This window comes from Miniopterus schreibersii, assembly GCF_964146895.1.
Source record: "Miniopterus schreibersii genome assembly, chromosome: 7".
Lineage (NCBI taxonomy): Eukaryota > Metazoa > Chordata > Mammalia > Chiroptera > Miniopteridae > Miniopterus > Miniopterus schreibersii.
Window position 1 is genome coordinate 40121509 of NC_138108.1, and position 22766 is coordinate 40144274.

A 22766-nucleotide genomic window follows, 5' to 3' on the forward strand; every position below is an offset into this window, starting at 1 on the left:
AGCGGTCTAAAGTAAAAGGAAGAAAATTAGGCTTAAACATTGACCTTGCAACTATTTTAGGTAATCCCCGACGCTCTGTAACCGACTCCTGTTTCCTCACATATGACAATCTGATCAGAACTACTCCTAGTGGCTCCTAAATCCAAATGGAAAGGAAAGCGACATTCGGTGCCTCTGTCTTCAGGCCCCAGGCTCCCGTCCCGAGCCCCGCAGCTTCAGGTCACAGGCCCGACTCTCCGCTAAACCCCCGGCGCCAGGGGAGCGAGGTCCTCAAACGACCCCAGCCCCAGATGACCCTGGCCGGGCCCCTGTATTCACGGAGCATCTTCCTCTTTCGAGTAACTGCTCGGCTTTTCCCCTCTCTTCGCCCCAAATCGCATCCAAGAAAAAGACCTGGGATTTCAGCTAACACGCCCCCGCAGCCAGACGCCCCGAGGCCGCTCGCCGGCCCGGGGCAGGAGGGGAGCGCGCCCCCGACCCCGCGCGCGCCCGTTGCCAAGGGAACGCACGCGGCTCTGCCGGCCGAGGGGCGGGGGGAGGCGCGGCGGCGGATCCAGGGGGAGACGCTATCGCAAGATGGCGTCTGCCAGGCCGCGGGATGCGGAGTGAGCGGCCCCGCCGGGGGCTCCGCGAGGCTGCTCCTCTCCCCGCCGCCGCAGCCACTGCGACGCCGCCTCTCCGCCGGCCCCGCGCCGACGCCAAGCCACCCCGCCCCGCAGGTACCGCCGCCGCGCGCGCTCCGCGTTGCGCACCGGTGGCAGCGACAAGTGCGGGTCCGCCGAGGGCTAGCGGGTCTCCCCTTAGCCGGGTGCGTCTGACCGTAACGCGTAAATAACTTTTTCTTGGAGCGGCCCCCCGCGTCCCGGCCTGCAGCCTCCCCGCGCGCCGGCGCCCACCACGCCCCTCCGCCTCCCGCCTCCCGCCTCCCGCCTCCCGCCGAGGTGTGAGCGCCGCGGGTGCGTGCGGTGACCTCCGGCCGGCCTGGGAGGAGCGCGTGGACCGGCGGGCGCAGCGAGCACTCGGCGAGCGCCTTTACAATGGCCCTGACCCTGTTCGGTAAGTGCAGCCCCTCGCCCGCGCCGCCGCAGGTGGGCCGCGCCCCGCAGCTCCGGGCGGGGACCGGGGGCGCCCCGGGCGCGGGCGCCTCGCGCGGTGCCCGCCGCCGGCCGGGGCCGGGGCCGGGGCGTTGGGCGCCCGGGGCGCGGGGCTCGGTCCCTCGCTCCCTCGCTCCTCTCCCATTGTTTCCTCTCCGGGTAGGGCCGATGGGCGTGTGCTCCCCTGGCCAGTTCTGGGATGGGAGGCTCCGAGGTCCTGGGTGTTCTGTAAACGGAGGATTCTCCGAGATGCCAACTTGGGAGCAAAGTTGGCTGGTTGTTTCCCGACCTACGTTTCTCTAGTCGGCAAATAAAGATCCTGGAAAGTTTATTTATTTTGAACAAGATGTCTGTGCATCCCATCCTCTCTGGAATTGCCAAATGCATGTGTTGATTCCTGTTGGATTTGGGGGGGGGGGGCGGTTTGGACTCTGTATATTCTATTGGAAACTGGAGTAGGTGGTGAACTTAATATTTGTAAAATTGAAAATGTTTGCTCTAATATATGACAGACAGAAGAAAGTTGGTTATTGGAGTAAGTAATCTCAGGAGATTATTTTTGAGTGTTTCAGGAAAGAAATGTTATTTCTGTGATGTAATTACTGCAACCCTATTGTTTCAGTGGTTAAGACTAAAAGGTGTTTGTTTTTCTAGAGTCAGAAATGACAATGGGTTGGAAAGAAGGGCTGAAAAGATATTCCTTTTACAGAAACAGATTATGGTACATCTATATGTACCTTGCTCTCAGAAAACTCAGTACATTACAGTATGTGAAAATTTGCGTGTTCAAAGTATTCCGTTTTTTAAAGAAACAAAGTACAGTGATATGTAACTGATAGCTACAAGGACAGTCTTAGTAAGTTACTCACAATATCAAGTTTCCATTTACGTTTTAATAATGTCATTTGATCAAGCATCACATACCACAAATGCCTCTTGATGTAAATACTTAAGAGCAAATTAATCTGCTGGAATCAAAGAGTTACTTTTATTTAACCACCTTATTTTATAAATTAAATTTAGACCCAGAGAGGTTTTATCAAGGTTATATGGCCCTTTTGTGGCAAAACTGAGCCTAGAACATAAGTTTGCCAGAGTTCAGCCTGGGGCTATGTTTGCTTTGTCAAAATACCCACATTACTAGAAATGACGTTTCTTATTTGGTGTTTTTTTCTGGATAGGTGCTTTAAAAAATGTTTTTTCTTTCTCTGAAAGAATAAAAATCTCACTGTTTTCCCAATACATTGTATCTAATCTGCATTACTTAGACCCATTTTCCTTAAGTGTGGATTTTTTTATACAAAGTTAAAAATGATGGAAGGCTTTACCCATAGTTATTTTCCTTTGAAGAAGCATTTATCTTACACTGTTGGAGCTATTACATAGCAGTAAGGTTTCCACAAGTAGATTTCTCTTTAAAACTGTTTCTGACTAAATTTATTGTCCTTCCTAAGAGATAGTCTACATTTTCAAGGTTTGTTTTTAAAGGTTATGTTTACAAGTTAACCACTTTTAGAGTAGTCACATTCTTGATGAGTAAAACAGATAAATTGAGGAGTATGTGATAAGGCTCTTTAAGGGATTCCTAAATTGCAAAATCTTTACCTGCTGAGTGGAGATGAAGAAAGAACATGGAATTTGACCTTTAGAAAAAGTTATAAGCAGCCATCCCACCCCTCAAAGTGAATAAAGTATCTTTAAAATTTTAAAGTTATCTTGTGAGAAAATATAATTTAGTTTACAAAATCCAATTTGGTTACAATTTTTAAAAACATTTCGGTTATAAAGCAAAGTACACCTGTGTGCAGAGGCTATTTTTTTCAGTAATGATAGAGCAGCAGCTGCTCTCAAAAGTGTGGTTGCACTCCACTCATCAGTCATTTGAGATGTCTGTTAAAAATGTTGATTCCTTTGCCAAAAGACAGGCAGCATCTGCCTTTGGGGGGGGGGACGATTTTAAAGGGCCTCCCCCTGTGATTCTTATGCACACTTGAGTTTAAGAACCATTGTATTAAAGATAGGTACTGGATTTCCTCAAACTTGTCCAATTCAAAGTAGCTTTTTATATGTTAGGAGCAGCCCTCAAGGGTTAGAAGAAATGGACTTTATTTTAGATAGTAAAACTATTTAACTAGTTGGTCTTAGTCAGAAATACCTCCTGTCCCTTCATATTTACTCTTAATGACCAATTTACAAGAGGAGCAATGAGATAATAAGGTTCTGTGAGTTGGTGGTGAAGAGAAGGTAGGAACAAGAAACTAGACAAATGTGACTTCTCAGTCTTCAAAGTCAGATCTCAATAGATTTCTCCCTGAGCCCCCCTAAAGTAACCATTGTCAAGGGCCCTGTTTTGTGTATCATCTCTGTGTTAGTTGGTTAGGCCAGTCTGCTTGGATTGCTTTAGTAAAATACCATAGATTGGGTGGCTTACACAGTAGACATTTATTTCTTTTTTCTTTCTTCTTTTTTAAAAATATATCTTTATTGATTTCAGAGAGAGGAAAGGAGAGGGAAAGAGAGAGATAGAAACATCAATGATGAGAGAGTCATTGATCGAGCCCGCAACTTGGGCATGTGCCCTGACCGGGAATCGAACCCTGATGGCCTGGATCCCAGGTCGACGCTCAACCGCTGAGCCACGCCCTGCCGGGCCACAATAGACATTTATTTCTCACAGTTTGGGAGGCTGGGAAGTCCAAGACCAAGGCAACAGCCTTGGTCTCTCATGGTGGAGAGAGAGAGAAATCGAAAGCAAGCTCTCTGATCTCTTTTCAGAAGGGCACTAATCTCATCGTGAGGACCCCACCCTCATTACCTCATCTAATCCTACCTACCTCCCAAAGGACCCATGTCCAAATACTATGACATTGAGGGTTAGGGCCTCAACATAGGAATTTGTGGGGGGATACAATTCAGTGCATAGCAGCTAGCAATAGAATCTAGTGTTATTGCTCTGTGTTTTACATTGCCATCCAGGTTTTTTATAATTGTAAAGAGTGTTCTTTTTATAGGAAGTTAATGAAAGTTAGCTTCATTTTTAAAAATGAGAGCTTCTAAAATTATCTACTATAATTTTACATTTATATACATTAATTTTTTTCCCCATAAGCATGTTGTAGGACCTCAGTAAAGGAATTATCAAGTTAAATTAAAGAGTGAAGAATCTCTTATCTCGTGTACACTACTAATCACCTCCATGATGTGTGAAAGGATATTTTTAATGCACACTTCTGCTTTATTCTGTGATAGAAGAACCAGTCTTTCCTGACTTTATAGGCTTATTTGAAGGTTTAGGAATTTTCAGAATTTTTATTCACTTTTCAAATAAACCCACCCCTCAATCATCAGCATTGTAGATAATATTTAAATCCGCATATCAAAAAAATTATCCAAATGTAGTTCATACACTGCTCACTCACCTTGCTTATTCGTTCAACAAACATCTGTAGTGGTCTGCAAGGGACATGGTCCCTGTCTTAGATATTACCTTCCAGCTCTTAGGCCTAACCACCTAATTCTATATAGGCTTTGTTAGAACTTCTCTAATAATTGCTGGGCTTGAAGGAAAGTCTCAGATCATCATATTTAAGACTTTTTAGCTGGTGTACCTGACAGAACATCCTGATTGGCCACACCAATGGAGCCCTAGTTGACAGAGCTAGGTGAAAAAGCATCCTTCAGGTCATCTCTTGGCAGGAATTTCTGTCATTTATAACTAAGTGGAGCTGTGGTATACAGCCCAGGCCAAATCATGAGATTGGTAGCTCAGTTACAGTTCAGCTAGGCTGGCAGAACCTGAATAACTCTCTTCTCTGTGTGGGTAGAATTCACCCTGGGGTTGACCCCTCTCCCTTCTTCATTTTTCTCTCATTACCATATAGTCACCGTCATCGCTGCCATAGATCACTTCTCATACTAATTTTATAGGAAATTCCCACTTAAATATATTCTCTGCTGATAGTTTTATTTTTCAGATGTTGCTCATCAAAGAGGATGGGAGGGCGTTACCTAAGCAGCAGGGTGGTCCAATGATGAGAGCCCAGCTACTTTCCTAGAATGTCTCATCTTTTCAGCCATCGTTAAAATCACCACTCTTATTTAAGTACTTGTGCATATTCCTTCTTTTACTGGTGTCAAAACTTAATATTTCAGCTTTAAAGGTTTTCTTTTAATGTTTGGAGATTTGGTCCTATGTAAGAGATAGAAGAATTATAGTTGCTGTAATTCCCATAGTTACCATCTGTGTACAAGAAATGTTGGCGACGCAGTTTTTTGACTCACATCTGTCTCTGCAAATAACCATCCTATAGCAGCCTAGTCTTTGAAGATAGAAGATAGTGATGTATGTAATTATAAAAATTTGACATTTGTCAAGAAAAGTTTCTTGTACATCAGTAGTTCTCAACCTTTTTTTAAAAAAAAATCACTCTCCAGCCCGGCCGGGCTCAACCTTTTCTTTAAAAAAATCACTCTCCAGCCCGGGCGGGCGTGGCTCAGCGGTTGAGCGTGGACCTAGGATCCAGGCGATCGGGGTTCGATTCCCGGTCAGGGCACATGTCCAGGTTGCAGGCTCGATCAATGACTCTCTCATCGTTGATGTTTCTATCTCTGTCTCTCCCTCTCCCTTCCTCTCTCTGAAATCAATAAAGATATATTTAAAAAAAAAAAATCACTCTCCATAAGATGCCTTTTAAACCTTCTTTCCTTATAATATAATAAACTTTAATATAATAAAGAGATATATTATCTGTATACAGACTGTATGTATATCTACTTTATGTTAAAAGGAGTAAGTTATTTTGATTCTGAAAAGTCAGCCTTTGCTCAAACCTTGAGGGCATTGTTACCACCCATTGAGAATGCATGTTTCAGCAGTCGTAAGGGAAATAGGCAGAAAAATATTGTTTGGTCATGCTTTGTATGTCATATAATATAGTTCTGAAGGAATGACATTTGTATAATAAGTTACACCTCAGAATGAGTAGTTACTATCACCTTGAGAACAGCCATGCCAAAGAGTTCCTTGCTGAGGTTGGGGTGTGTGTAGCTTTTCTCAAAGTCCCTCTAGTAATAATACCCTTTGATATGGGTAGTTGATGTTTTCTCAATCTTATGTGAAGTATCAATAACAGCACCTTTAAAAAACTCTATTATTTGTCTGCAGTATATAAAACTAAATGAAGTTATTGAACTTGATGTGCAAACACAGCGTAAGATAAGTCCTGGAGCCTGGCATTACAACCAAATTACCACCTGTAAGTCATTAAGTAGAAAATGATTCCCATAAATTTTTATTTTTATTTATTAATATAATTCTACTATCCTAAAAGAACAGAATAGGAGGAGACTAGGAAAACAGGATGGCGTGACCATATTTTACATCGAAAAGTCTGAGAAAATAAAGTTACAAATACACATTTCTGATTTGGCTCCTTATTTTTAAAAACAGATTGAGTACTTGTGAATATACTAAAACCACTACATTGTATACTTTAAAAGGGTAAGTTTTATGGTATGTGAATTATATCTGAATATAAGCTGTTACTAATTAAGAAAAATCACGAGAGTGTGGGGGCAGGGAACAGATTGACCAGAAGGAAACTTCACTTTGTGAAAAACAGAAAGTACTATTTTTAAAAGAGTGGTTTCATATCCGGGGACCTTTAGGACTTTTCATGGTTTTAGAAAGATTTTTCCTTTTTATTTCCCAAGGAACAAAAAACAAAAGTAAAAATCGATAGGTTAAAAATGCCTCTCCCTGTTTTGAATTGTTTTAAACTTAGGAAATTAAGCACTTCTTGGAAGAGTTAATTCGGACAGTTGAGTAATTGTGGGAGGAGGGAAGGCGAGTCAGGCCAAGCGGGCCGCCAGCTGCTGAGTGGCGTGGCAAGGCGCCATCGCATTGTGTTTTATCCAGCTGCCCTGAAGGTTGTTCCTTTCCCTTTCCACTCTCCTTTTACCTGTGGATTTCATTGCACCATATATTTCATGGTGTAAAGCAAGCAGATAAAGGATGTAGTCCACGAAATATCTCTCTGCTTTGATTGATTTTTATGACCACAAACGTCTGACATTTCAAAAACCGAATGGTCCTCTTTAAACTGCTAGTCTTTCCTGGTTTTCCCATTTCTGCCATTAGCGCATATCTTCAGCCTGTATAGCATGTGTGCCGTTACATAGAACTTTGTTGTTGTTTTTCAGCTCCTTAATGGCAGTGAAATTAGTTTGTCAGAGATAATTTTGGGATTTGAAGTGACTTTCGCGAGGTAGGACAGGTGACAGGCGAGTCGTATGGATGTCCATTTGAGTGATATGTAAACATTTGTCTAACTAAACTATTTCCCCTGCAGGCCTTCCCTGGTGAGTGAATTGTACACATTATATTAAAATTAAAGCATGATCTTTAGCGTGTTACCTATGAGGAATAACGTGCTAAATATATATACTTATCTTCATATAGTATGAAAGAATGATTTTAATTTATGGCCTGAAGATCTTAAAGTAGTAAGACAGGGCAAGCATTCTGACTCAGAGCTACACCATAAGACAAAAGAAAGTGGCAAAAGTATTTATTTAGAGGTTGGGGCATTGCTAAAAGGGACCGTAGTGGGTATAAAAGCACAGTATATAAGCACAAAACAGTATAAAAGCACAGCACATTTGGGATTGAGGGAAGGAGTGGATGAACCATAGAGTGAGAGAAGGAAGTAGTGTAAATTAATTCATAATTTTTTTCTGAAGAGTAGCTCTGAGGCTTGGTATGTGTTTTTCTACTTTGTGATTTGTTTACTGATCTGTTCAGTGAATTTTAGGGGCCAGGTATATATTAGTTTCTGTGTTCAAGGAACTTATGTTTACAGTGGAGGGTGACAGATGATTAAAAAAATGTATAATGTGCCAGGTGGCTAGTGCTATGAAGAAAACCAAGCAGGCTGAGGGGGATGCGGCTAGCTCTGTGGCAGAGCATTCAGGGATGACCTCACAGCTAAGGTGGATTCTGAGCAGAGACTTGAAGGAAGTGGGGGAGTGAGTCATGTGAAATGGGGGAGTCACCTCATGGAACAGGCTTTGACACAGGGATGTGCTGGGCAGTTTTGAGACTAGAAAGAAGAGTAACGTCGTTGGAGTGGAGTAAGCAGGGGAAAGTAGTAGGAGGCGAGGACGGAGAGCTACCTGGGGATGAGGAATATTGTGGTCACAGATTATGTAGGGCCCTATAAACCATGGTAAGGACTTCAGGTGAGTCCTTACCTCACTGAGTGAGATGGGAAGCTCGTGGAGGATGTTTCCATAGCATGTGGAATTAAATAATCCTTCCCCTGCCAAGTGTCAGCTATACGTTCCAGTCTTGTTTTCCTCATATGTAAACAGGGGTTATTAATTCTCTTCTCCCATGCCCACAGAAATAAATGAGATAAAGAAATGTATATTAAGGTCTTTAATACAGTGATTGAAGATACATAGTAGCTAATATTGTCACTAATTGTTATTATAAATATTAGCAAAGATCCAAGATACCAGCAGAGTTTCTTCATTCCTTCATTACACAAGTCTGTTGACTGACTTGAAAAAGTAGTTCTGCAATATTTCTGTTTATGTGTGTGGCTCAATACATGCCATGTGCCATTGTAGACTTTGTCTGAGAATGCTCTGGTGGGGACATAGTTCAGGGATATACAGTGTAGACCAGATACACTTCTGATAGTGCTGGACACTTGATACTTTCTGCTGCACTCTGAAAATGTGAAAAATACACTGGCTAACAGGCAATGCTTACTTTCCTTTAGTAGGTAATCCAGAATGTAATCAGATCTAGCCCTGCCCTCTTAAAATACATCAAGAACTATGTGCTCAATGTCTGGCACATCATGGGTGCTCAGTCCAAGTTTATTGAGTGAATGAATGAATGAATGAATGAACATACAACAAGGGACTATCACTCTATATACTTAGCCTATGAATAACATTGACTCAGTTTAAATATTTGCTTTCATTTATCTTTTTTCCTCTATTATTTTGGGTTATTCTTGTTTATTATGTTAGAGTTCATAATTGGAAACTTAAACCTGCCTCTTAGAAATTGGCTTGTCTAACAGTTCACTTCCCTACTTTAAAATCCTCCAGTCAGTCCCCAGCTTGCATGTAAGGCTGTCAAGATAGGACTCCTGCTTACCTGACTGTCCTCATCTCTTACCCTCTCCTCCTCAGCACCTATACTTTAGCCATACTGAACTACCTCTAAGTGTCCAGAAGAGATTGTACTCAGTGTGCCTCTGACACCATCATTTCCCAAGCCCTCTTTGCCCTCACTCACCACTACACATCTTGGCAAACCTCAGCTTAAGTAGTCATCTCTTCTAAGTGGTCTTTGTGAGTTATGCCTTTTCTGCATCCCTAATGCCCTGTACACATCTCTGCACTGCCATTTCTCACGTGGTGATTTAATGGTTAGTTTATATTCTCCTGTCTTCCCCATTAGGTCAAGTTCTCTAATGGGAAAGCCATAGATGTCTTTGTATATTTAAAAACTGCCAGTGTCAGCCAGACTAATCAAGAAACAAAGAGAGAGGACCCAAATAAACAAAATCAGAAATGAAAGAAGTGAAATAACGACCCAAGAGAAATACAAAGGATTGTAAGAAAATACTATGAACAACTATATGCCACCAAGCTGGAAAACCTGGATGAAATGGATAAATTCCTAGAAAAATACAACCTTCCAGAACTCAGGAACAGTCAGAAAGCCTAAATAGGCCAATAACTGCTGATGAAGTTGAAGCAGTAATCAAAGGGCTCCCAGCGCACAAAAGTACTGGCCCAGATTGCTTCATAGTGTAGTTTTACCAAACATTCAAAGAAGAATTAACACCTATCCTCAAACTATTTTTAAAAATCCAAGAGGAAGGAACACTTCCAAACTCTTTTTACGAGGCCAGCATTAGCCTAATTCCAAAACCAGATAAAGACATTGCAAAGAAAGAGAATTACAGTCCAATATTCCTGATGAACATAGATGCTAAAATCCTCAACAAAATATTAGCAAATCGGATCCAGCAATATATTAAAAAGATCATACACCATGACCAAGTGGTATTTATTTCAGGGATGCAAGGCTGGTACAATATTCGCAAATCAATAAACGTGATACATCACGTAAACAAACTGAAAGACAAAAATCACGTGATCATATCAATAGATGCAGAAAAAGCATTCAACAAAATTCTACACCCATTTTTGATAAAAACTCTCAGCAAAGTGGGAATAGAGCGATTATACCTGAACATAATAAAGGCCATATATGACAAACCTACAGCCAACATCAAACTCAATGGGCAAAAACTAAAACCATTTCCCCTAAGAAAAGGAACAAGACAGGGGTGTCCACTTTCACCACTCTTATTCAACGTAGTACTGGAAGTCCTACCCACAACAGCGATCAGACAAGAAGAAAACATAGAAGACATCCAAATTAGAAAGGAGGAAACAAAACTGCCATTATTTGCAGATGACATGATACTGTACATAGAAAATCCTAAAGACTCCGCCAAAAATCTACTAGATTTAATAAGTGAATTCAGCAAGGTAGCAGGATACAAAATTGACACCCAGAAACCGAAGGCATTTTTATACACCAATAATGAACTCTCAGAAAGAGGAACTAAAAAAAAACCCCATTTACCATTGCAACTAAAAAAATAAGATACCTAGGAATAAACTTAACCAAAGATATAAAAGACCTTTACTCGGAAAACTACGGGACACTGAAAAAAGAAATAGAGGAAGATATAAACAAATGGAAAAATATACCATGTTCAGGGTTGGAAGAATTAACATCATTAAAATGTCCATACTACCCAAAGCAATCTATAAATTCAGCGCAATCCCTATTAAAATACCAACAGCACATTTCACAGATCTAGAACAAACACTTCAAAAATTTATATGGAACCAAAAAACACCCCAATAGCCATGGCAATCTTGAGAAAGAAGAACAAAGTTAGAAGGATCACAATACCAGATATCAAGTTATACTACAAAGCCACTATAATCAAAACAGCCTGGTACTGGCACAAGAACAGACATATAGATCAGTGGAACAGAACAAAGAACCCAGAAATTGACCCATGCCATTATGGTCAATTAATATTTGACAAAGGAGGCAAGAACATACAATGGAATAAAGACAATCTCTTCAAATAATGGTGTTGGGAAAGCTGGACAGGTACATGCCAAAAAATGAAATTAGACCACTAACTTACACCATACACATAATTCAAAATGGATAAAAGACTTAAATGTAAGACCTGAAACCATAAAAATCCTAGAAGAAAACATAGGCAGCAAAATCTTGGACATCTCTCATAGCAATATGTTTGCTGATACATCGCCTAGGCCAAGAGAAACAAATGAGAAAATAAACAAATGGGACTGCATCAAAATAAAAAGCTGCACAACAAAAGAAAGCATCAACAAAACTAAAAGGGAGCCCACTGTATGGGAGAATATGTTTGCCAATGACATATCTGATAAAGGATTAATATCCAAAAAGTATAAGGTGCTTATACAGCTTAACAAAAGGAAGACAATCTAATTGAAAAATGGGCAAAGGACCTAAATAGACACTTCTTTAGAGTGGACGTACAAATGGCTAAGAAACTATGAAAAAATGCTCAGTGTTGCTAATCATCAGAGAGAAGCAAATTAAAACCACAATGAGGTGTCACTTCACGCCTGTCAGAATGGCACCATCAACAAGTCAATGAACTACAAGTGCTGGCGAGGGTGTGGAGAAAAGGGAACCCTCGTATACTGCTGGTGGGAATGCAGACTGGTGCAGCCACTATGGAAAGCAGTATGGAGTTTCCTCAAAAGATTAAAAATTGACCTCCCATTTGACCCAGTGATCCCACTTCTAGAAATATATCCTAAGAAACCCAAAACACCAATCGCAAAGAACTTATGCACCCCTATGTTCATAGCAGCGCAATTTACAATAGCTAAGATCTGGAAACAGCCCAGGTGCCCATCAATAGATGAGTGGATAAAAAAGCTGTGGGACTTTCACACCATGGAATACTATGCAGCTGTAAAGAAGAAGGATCTTTTATCCTTTGGGACAGCATGGAGAGAACTAGAACGTATTATGCTAAGTGAAATAAGCCAGTCAGAGAAAGACAAGTACCACATGATTGCACTTACATGTGGAATATAATAAACAAAATAAACTGATCAACAAAATGGATCCAGAAACATAGAAGCATGGAACAGACTGATGGATCTCAGAGGGAAGATGGGGGGAGCAGTGGGTGGGGAGAGATTAATCAAAGAATTTATATGTATGTCTATAAGCGTAATAAATGGGCACAGACATTGGTATGGGAAAAGCCTGGGGGTGGGATGGATGTTGGGTGGAGGGGATCAATGGGGATAAAAAGGGGACATCTGTAATATTTTCAACAATAAAGATAAAGAAACTTTAAAATAAAATAAAATAAAAACTGCCAATGTCTGATGCATACCAGCTACTCATTAAATGTTTGAATGAATGTTATACATTACAATAGTCCACTGTATTTCTTAAATTTGGGAGTTAATTTAAAAAAAAATTTTATTAATCCTCACCTGAGGATAAATTTTCCATTGATTTTTTTAGAGAGAGTAGATGGGAGGAAGGGAGGGAGAGAGAGACATTGATGTGAGAGAGAAACATTGATTGATCGCCTCCTGCACATGCCCCAAGCCAGGGATCTAACCTGCAACCCTGGTACGTGCCCTTGACCAGGAATGGAACCCATGACCCTTTGGTCTGCAGGCTGACACTCTAACCACTGAGCAACACCAGCCAGGGAATTAATTTTAAGGCCCAGATTCATATTGAAAGATGAAAGGGTGGTGGTACATGGACAGGCTAAATAGCCATCTCAGACAGGTGAATAAAGAAATATTAAATTTATTTCAAGGAAATGGGGATATCCAAAGGCGAGGGCTATACAGCACTGAGCCAAACAGTATTGAGTCCATGATGGCAGAAAAATATACTTGGGACTGTGAAACAAGAAAGAGCATAGAAGAAGCAATGGGAGAACCTAGGCTCGGCTGGTTTGGCTCACTGAGAAGTCAGAGAAGGGGGCCTTGAGGAAAGGTTCAGGGGGTAAGCCTGGGAGAGCTGCCGCTCCCCTGCTTGCAAGTTTTAGAGGGGTGGAGATAGTGCTGGTGTATTCCCTTGGTGGGGAGCACTCACTAGGTCCTTTGTTCTGAGCGTATTTATCTCTTTCTTACGGGCAGGAATCTCAGGGGAGGTCTCCGGGGAGAGTCTTAATAGAATACTCATCAGCTTTCCAGGTGTACTCTTTCAGGATCTTGGTCTCCATTGATTGGTGGGTGCCAGGGCAGGGGTCATTAGTCAGTGTATCTGGTCCTGATCAGGCATGATGCCACTTGTCTGGTTTGGCTGCATACCTGGGCCTGGAGCTGAAATACCACTGAGGCCTAGACGTTATCTTTAGGGAGGAACCGCCCAGGGGGCCCAAACCACATGACTAGGGACATGCTAGGGGAGGATAGGTTACCCTGGGGACAAGGTTCTTGTTTTCCCAGTTTCACCCCTCAGCATCAAGGGCTCCCTGCCCTGGTGAGTTTTAGCACCTGAGTTTCTGTACCTGACCCACCTCTAACACATGGTACACTCCTTTTATTTTTCATTATTTTTTGTTAATTTGTTTATCTTTTTTTTTTTTAATTCAGTAAATGTGTCATTATATTCATCCCTTGGTTCCATACTCTGATATGGATTCCCCAACTGGAAGCTCACAAAGGCTTGAATAAAATGGAAATCTCTCTGGGAGCAGATTCTTTGAGGTTTAACTGTAGCATTACTAACCACCAGCAGATGTTTGTAAATTATTTGACATAATTAGATAACAAATTCCACTTCATTAAACTATTGTTCCTTTTCATTTTAGTGGTACAAAGGAATCGCACATAAATTAGCTTGGTTTGTTCATGTTTTACCCTCACAGTAGGCAAGATAATCAGATTGAACAGGAATTCAATATGAAAATGGCTAACTTAACCTTCTAGAGGTCTGAAAATAAAAACAACATAATATTTCTCTCATAGTAATAAATTTGTGTATTACATGAACATTCCCTATTAGTTTTCATGTTTATTAGGAGAGCAGATGTAAACAGCAGTTTAATCATTCACATTTTTAAATGGATAAAAGAAATTTTTTACTTATTAATACCTTTCATTGCTCAAGAAAGAATTTGAGGTGGTTTACGGAAAGATACAATGCAAGAGGATGGAAAGCAATAAGCATGGGAATTGGTGTTTCTCTGTCTTGTATCATTAGTTTCTTCCTCTCCTCTGGATCACTTCCCTTAGGCTACAGCCTTGCTTTCCTGTTCTGTGTGAGACAGCCTTTCCTCAACTTTGGAACCTCCCGAGCACCATGAGCACCATCATGAGCTGCTGGGGGCTCTCCTCTCACCAGAGGCTTACTGAGAGCATGTGATATGCCCACTTCCTGCAGGCCTGCCCCTGAACCCCGTCCACACCATCTCTTCCAGCCACCGTGCTCTATCATAATTATGTAGGAGGCATTTGGGAATGTCCTCGGGCTCTAGTGGAAAGAAAGGTGGGCAACTGTGAAAGAAAAAAATGTTTTGACACTTGTTAAAACAACAAGGAAAACGTTATTCAAGATGGTTTCAAATGTCAGTGCTTTTTCAAGAACAGACCTCCCTCTCTCACTTGGGAATATATGGGCTTTCAAAGTGAACTCTGTGTGGATGATTCCCAAGTCTCCATCTCCGGCCTTGCCCTTCCACACCCTCCAAATCTCCATCAGGATTTCCTGCAGACGCTTCAGACTCCATGTGCCCCCAGCCCCCAGTCCTTAGCTTGCATTCTCCCATCCTCTCTTCCCCTGCCTCTAATACCCAGCCAGCTGCTAAGGAACTCTGGCAGCTTGGTCTTTGCAATAGCTTCCATGTCTTTTTCTTTCTCTTTATTTCCAACTCTTGCTCTGCCCTTTTTTTCAGTAGTGAAATCCATACCACTCCTACCCGCCGCCCTGCCCCTGCCACCCATCCAAAAGGAAGCTCTTCATCTTCTGAATTCTATATCATTTTATCTGCGAATCTCCCTTGACATCCTTTTAAAGGATGTCAGTGTGTTCCTTTTATTTTTTTTATTTTTTATTTTTAAATATATCTTTATTGATTTCAGAGAGAGGAAAGGAGAGGGAGAGAGAGATAGAAACATCAATGATGAGAGAGTCATTGATCGAGCCCGCAACCTGGGCATGTGCCCTGACCGGGAATCAAACCCCGGTCGCCTGGATCCTAGGTTGACGCTCAACCGCCGAGCCACGCCCGGCCGGGCCAGCGTGTTCCTTTTAAAGTAGTTATGTATCTTCATGATGTAGAGTCATTCTTTCTCATTTCTGTACTCCTTACTGTACTAGGCACAGTGCTTCACACATAGTAGGTACTCAAAAAATATTTAAGTGAGTAAAATAGTTCTCAAACCACAGAACTTCTGTAGCTTAACAATTCCCAGGACAGAAATATAAAGCATTCTTTAATTTTTTATAACTTTATAATGTTTTAATCAAGATAATAGTAAACATGTCTCAAAATCTCTCATATATTGTTTTTGTTGCCTAATGATCTTATTTTCATTCTTTAAAGGAAGAAATACATATATTCCTGCAATATTGATGCATGTCTAGGGCAGATATATCATTTACTTTGGGATTTGTTGCTTTTGCCCACTTGACTTTTTTCAAAAATTTCTGCTGAAATTCTGGTTGTATTTATACTGCTTTATATTCTGTGAAAAGCCCCTTGGTCCTTTCAACTTTCAAAGCAGAGAAGGGACACTAAGCAGTATCTGCAAACATGGCTTGTTAATCCAGGCTGATTGGCTGGTCTCTTCAAATTGCTGCATGCCCAGCACTCACCTGGAAACAGACTTCTTGTGAGACTGCACCATAGGTAAGGAAAATGTTGGGTGTGTCTTTTGATACCTGTACTCTGTTCTTTTAGACTTTTTCAGACCATTAGCAGGGAGATGGTGAAGGGCAGTCCTTTCTTATTCCAGCTCCCTTTCAGGGCTTGGTGGGTTAGGCAAGTTCATAGGATGTTGGCATATTATTCTTCAATTTAAAAACTGTCTTATTAAGTGTTTTTAAAGTCACTAAGGCCCAAATAGCTCATGTCAAAAGATTGTTTTCCAGAATATGGTGAAACCCTAAAAGAAAGATGAAGCCAGTGGCTTATAGGTCATTTCATGTATTGCTAATAATATTTCATTTCATGGAGAAAAAAATTTGATGAAATTGACTTTGCAACTCCTATAAGTTGTTTTTGGTGATGCTACCTATTTAAGTATTTGGATGGCACTTGTTAATATTCTCAGATTTGGGTGTTATCTCATATCTGTGTGAAAAATATGTAAAGTTGAGAGCCATAAAAATACAAAGTACAATTCATGTTTTGGGTTTTTTTTTCCCTTCATCATAATGTTTAAAAGTTAACTAGAGATTTTAGGTTATATTCACTGAATAAGAAATGATTCTCAACTTGTCAGGTCACTCTTAGTTGAAGTTAAAAGGATATTATTTCAAAAGAACAAGAAAAAGGAACACGATGGATGAGTGATGCACTAAAAAGGAAGGCGGAAACAAACGAGGCTTTGCAAGTAAGGACACTTGCAGAATACTTAGAATCCTGTCATCCTGAATTTTCCAGACAGATGGCTCTGTAGTTCTCTGGGGAGATAGAAGCCCCTTTCCCCCATCTGCTGTTCTTAAGTCTCTCCAGATAGAGGAGCTCTTGCTCTCTTTTAGTATTTCTTTCTCTCTCTCTCTCTCTCTCTCTCTCTCTCTCTCTCTCTCTCTCTCTCTCTCTCTCTCTCTCTCTCTCTCTCTCTCTCTCTCTCTCTCTCTCGTGCACACACACACACACACACACACACACACACACACGCTTCAGGAAGGATGGGAGGGAAGGAGCCGTGATTGCACAAACAGGTCTCAGGACTTGTTCCTTTGGTGTGAGACCTCATTCAGCTTAAGCTAATCAAAACTTTTCTCCTTTCATCTTGTTTTTCAACTACAATAGTTGACCTTAGGGAAAATAGAGGTATTTGAAAATTTCAAAGCAACTTTTTGAAATAATTTTAATTTAATGAAAGTTGATAAAAGTCTCAATAGAAAATGTCCAATATTTTCAGGTCTTATAATAAGCTATTTTCCATTACAAGGGGAAAAAGGAAAATTAATGTATGTTAAGTGTATCAGTATTAAATCTGTCTCAAGGTAATTTTTTCCATTAGTAAGGTTACATTTAAAATAAATATGCAGTTCTAATATGTTGCTTTTATGTATTTTTAGTTGCCATAACTAGATGGCAAGGTATAATTTTTAAAATTTAAACGGAAGGCATATGGAAATATTATTAAAATTCATTTAATAATCCCTAGATTTAGAGACCAGGAATTTATAGTAGGTAAGTTTTATCTAAATTTTTTATTGAGAAAAATGCAGCAGCTTTAAATAATAAATATTGAGAAGCACTTTTTCAAACTTATGATTTTAAGGCAGACTTAGAATTGGTAATATAAACTGAAATGAATGAAATCTACCATTTTAAACTCTCAAACTCTCATGTTCTGTATTTCAGATCTAGTTTTTAAAATTACAACTATCTGAAACTTTTTCCTAATTATTAAAATACATTGTTAATGCCAAAAGCATGGATGAACTGGTGCACCTAACACTTTTTGTTGTCACTTTATATACTTTCTCTTTTTTAAGAACTCAAACCAAAGATGAAGTTTAATAGGCTTCACATTTTATTTTCCAACGCCTTATTATAGAAAGATTCCCTAAGAAAGATGCTGTAGAAATATTGTCTGTCATACCATCGCCAGGCAACTAAATATATTAGGGTAGTTATGTTGTAAATAATCACTTTTAAAACTCTAATATGAAAAAAATCATTAGCAACACTAGCAGAATGGTATGCTATGGGGTAATTTTATTAAAACAGATGTGGGAGGTTATAGAAACTTAAAATGCCATCAGATCTTAAACCAATTTAGACTTCGACACAGTAATGTTCTCCCTCGTCTCCCCCCCAAATATTTTGTCTTTTTTTCCCCTTTCGTAAAGTGAATGTCAAACCATAACACAAATCTTCCTCATTCTTCCAACCAGTGGTAGGCTTGGGTTTCCCTTTACAAAGCAGAAAGTTTCTCAGACTTTTGCACCTCAGAACATAGATTTAAAAATAATGTTTTGTAAACCTCCATCAGGCATTGCTGTATCATCAACCAGTAGCAGAATTTGGATGAAGCACCCTTAAGTAGAAAATTGGGGAAGTATCCTCAAGCAGTTAGCATTGCTCCCTGAAATTATAAGACATGAGCTTGGTTGCCGTTAAGCATCCCCCCCCCCAAAAAAAAGAAAAGGGTACCAGGAGAAAGAACCCTGAAGAGAAAATTAGGGAAGTTAAAAAAAATGTAAACCAAGGGCCACAACTTGGATGCCTATGCTGAGCAGGTAAGTAACATAGACAAAAGGGAGTGTTGAGGAATTTCCTAATTTTGAATGCTGGTAATTATTTTGGGTCTTTAAAAGCACTGTGTGGGCCAAAGAAGATATATCTTTTGGCTGGTAGGTGAGGCAACTTCAGGCCACTATGTAAATTAGAATATTAATATTTCTTCAATATTATATGAAAAATAAAATCATGCTATTTTTAAAGTCTATAGAGAGTCATGACCATGACTCTGGGGTATTTTCTTTTCTATTAGTCTTTTATTTGTTGTTGTTTTTTCATCTTCATATACTATATACCTTAACTCCTAACTCAATTTGTAAACTTTTGCTTATAAGATGTGTGCACGCACACACACACACACACGGATCTATGGATGTATCTATTTATTAGTTCCACTGAATTTTAGAGTTCTTGATGAGTTTTTTTAATTTAGGTTTTATAAACAACAAAAGGCCTCTATTTTTTAAGGCAATATTCTGTGACTTTTCTACACTACAAAATTAGAATCATTCTAACTTCTTCACTGAGTAGATGCTTTTTTAATTCCTTTGGTAAATAAAATTCTCAAGCTTCATTATTGTATAATATATCTCTCCAACCTAACTCCTAAGGATGTTATAAAGGTTAAATGTGATGGTTTGGCTATAAATACTTCAAAGTGCTCTAGGAGAGGAATCTTACCTCAGATCCACAAATGCACTTCATTGTGGCTATTGGTATTTGGACCCTTGAAAACTAGCCTTTGGTGAATACTTTGATTTAAATTAAAGTAACATTTTGAATATGGAGAATATTGTATTGAATATTTATAATGATTTAGCTCTGGAACTGTACTGAGGGAAAACATTTTCTAGGGAATCCACAAGATGGCACTTGCTAACCTATTTCCTCTGTTTTTCCTTAGTTTAAGGAAATTTGATAATTTGAGAAGGAACATCTAAATATTTATGTATTTTAAATAATATTAAAGATGTCCAGAAAGCTTGACTCCTTAAAATTGATGAGGTTCAGTTTAACATTTTGAAAAGTGCTCATTTTTAGTATAGGAGCTGTGAATCTTTATTGAAGATTTTAAGGTTATTTTGAAAAAACTGGGGTCTGTTTAATACTGAGGACTACCTCCATTCATTCCATTTGCCTTTAAACACTTGTCTTTAAAGAATATATATGATTTATGAACATGTGGCCTATATGCATAGTTTCGGTATATCTTAAAATATTGACATTTATAAGGACCTGGCCATTAGTAATTGTTCTAAAGTATTTCTGCTTTCTATTTAAAAACATAATTTCTAATTATGAGTGGGATTTAATAAGTGGAACAGTAGTGAAGGGCAGCAGGAATTTACCCAGTCATAATACGGATTACATTAGGCTTCGTTTTTACCTCTGGATATTTAGTGTTTCATTAATACTGTTTTACATGTTTACTCTTTACATTAACACTGTTGTCTGGGAAGGAACTTATGGAAAGTACATTGAGGTTGGTAAGGGAAGTTTTATATTTGTCTATTGTTTTGTGAAATCCTGCTCATAATTTCAGTGAAAAGAGCTATATTCATAAAAGAATGAACTAAGAAAGTATATCCAGTAAAATTTAGAGCAAATTAGGTTTAGGTCTATAGCATTCCATAGGTCGGATTTTTCTCAACCTCCTCATACAAGTGGCCAAACAGTAGAATGAAAGGCATAGAATCGAATAAGAAGAGCAAAAGAAACTTTCTTTTGAAAATGGACTCAGACTTGAAAAATCTAAATTGAAGCTTATAACCAAATATTTTAGATGTTTGTGAAAGTAGTCATTGTTTTCACCATTCTTATGAAGGTTTGTGAAGAAATTATCGTATATATGAAGGCAGAATTGTGAAAGGTTTCTTTTTAAAAACAATTTTAGTATGGACTGGCTGTGCTTGCATGATATGTGTGTCCTGTGGGTGGACTGCACACTGAAGCCATTCCTTTGTTAGCTTGCCCTTTCCTACATCAAGGGTTTGTGTTGGGTTTCAGGTTGCTCTCATTTTCATCAGACCATTTTGCACAGGATCTCCTTTAAAAAGGCTTATAAAACAATCTCTTTAAAGTTCAGTAATTTTCATTAAATTTATGTAAACATAGAATTTAAGCTAAATTAGTTTCTGAGCTAAGAAACTTCTGGAGAAACATGCGTCAAATAAATGTAACATGGGAGCAGACGTTGGGGATGTACACGCAGCACACAGGGCTGATTCATCCATTGGCATCTTTGCAGACTGAGACTTTAGGATTTTATTTTGAAGGGGCTTTGATCGTTTTTGGATTGGTAAATGGAAATTATGGTTTCAAGTGGGCCCATTTTCAGTTTTTTTGTTTTGTTTGTTTTCTAGAATTAAATTCCAAAAGCTTCTGAAACTGAAGTGTTTTGGGTGAATCTTTTCCTTTGTGGGTCTTTTTCTTCACATCTTTAGAAATGTAGACATGTATGTAATTGTCCAGGAAAGGATTTGTCTTTTCAGTTGGTTGACTTTTTTCTGATTGCATGAGTTCCAAAGCTGGAGTCGAGGCACAGATAAATTGTACTCACTTCTTCTACTCTCTAGCCATGGCGTGTTAAATGTGCATGAGGCCTCCCTGAGATTGTTTGGCCCATTACAAGCACTATTTGAATAGTCATTTACCCTCCTTACACTTGATCAGTAGAACTGGTGATGTATCCTAACAATAGTGGAACTGTAAGGAGCCATGTTTATTTATTCCCCAAGGGATTTTCTTTTCATTTTTAAAGTGTAACATACATACTGAAAGAAACACAACGCTTAGCCTATTTGAGTAAAATACACAAATAAGTAAATAAATAAGTAAAATACAGAAGTCATAGCTTGACGAATTATTACAAAACGAACACACCTATGTAGCTACTACTCAGGTCAAGAAATAGAACATTATCAGCATCCTAAATAGCCTTCTTTGGAACTCCTCCTAATCTTTATCTTTTTCTGCCTCCCTGAAGCTTATCACTATCCTGACATCTAACACGGTACATTAAATTTGCCTGTGCTTTTTTTTTAACAGCTTTTTTTAGCAGTGGTGATTAAATGCTTTTTTATATCAGAGTCTTTAGTAGAATCAAATTCTACTAAATTATATTGCTTTCCCTTTATATTTGAGCATTTCATTGTTGTTGGGAAAACATTTCCTACTAACATATTTGCATTGACTTTCAAAAGTATACCAAATATTTAAGTTTATGAGAAAACCGAATTTGATTTCATTATCACTTGTGAACTGTAAAAATTCATTTATTTTTATTATGATAATATAAGAATTTTAAATACCTTACTACAAATAATTCTTTCTCATAGACTGATAAAGTTACATGGAAATTGCTGTCTTTGTGCTTGATGTTGGTTGGAATCAGATTAAGTCTGTTTTCATTTTCCAATGAAGGACCTTTTGTTTTCCAATCTGTAGTTTTCGGCATCCTTGAGGGCATTCTAACAATGTTGGTCCAGTAAAGCATGTAGATAGTATTCTCAGCAGCATGCTTGCTCACAGCTGCGTGGCATAAATCACTCAGTGTTTTCCGAATAACAAATAATGTTGCTTGTTAGAAAGCTGCATCAAGTCTTAAACAAAAGAAGACTACTTAAATATTTAAAAACAAACATTATTTACCTTTTCATTTTGGTAAACCTATTGGACAATAGTGTTTCATGTGTGAGGTATGTTGGGCATTGGCACAGTATTCTTTCCGAGTCCTGAAGTAGAGTTAGGGGAAAAAACAAGTGATATCTATTAAATAAGGACATTTAGACAATTCTTTAAAGTGTGGTACAGTATCCCCCTTTCCCCGTTTTTTTACCCATGGTCATCTGAGGTCCAAAAATAATAAATGAAAAATTTCAGAAATAAGCAGTTCCTAAGTTTTAAATTGCTCATTAGTCTGAGTGGCATGATGAAATCTTGAGTTGTCTCTCTCCCTCCCACGCGGGATGTGGGTCATCCCTTTGTCCAGTTCATCACAGTGTACATTCTACCCACCCCTTAGTCACTTAGTAGCCATCCCAGTTACCAGACCAACTGTCACTGTATAGTAGTGCTTGTGTTCAAGTGACCCTTATTT

General features: G+C 39.3%; 1 protein-coding gene across 7 annotated transcripts in view; it reads left to right on the forward strand.

The window, feature by feature from the left end:
• Positions 1-531: 531 nt before the first annotated feature.
• Positions 532-22766, forward strand: part of CHN1 (chimerin 1) — a 125524-nt gene continuing 103289 nt past the window's right edge. For 2 of the 7 annotated variants that reach the window (XM_081143286.1, XM_081143282.1), the window contains exon 1: positions 550-1056. Coding sequence is in view for 2 of the 7 variants with exons in the window: in XM_081143282.1 (XP_080999408.1) it covers positions 1038-1056 (19 nt within the window). In the remaining 5 variants the exon portion in view is untranslated. Of the gene's footprint in view, positions 1057-22766 lie in introns of all 7 variants that reach the window. The other 5 variants (XM_081143284.1, XM_081143285.1, XM_081143290.1 and 2 more) reach the window with 5 other exon arrangements.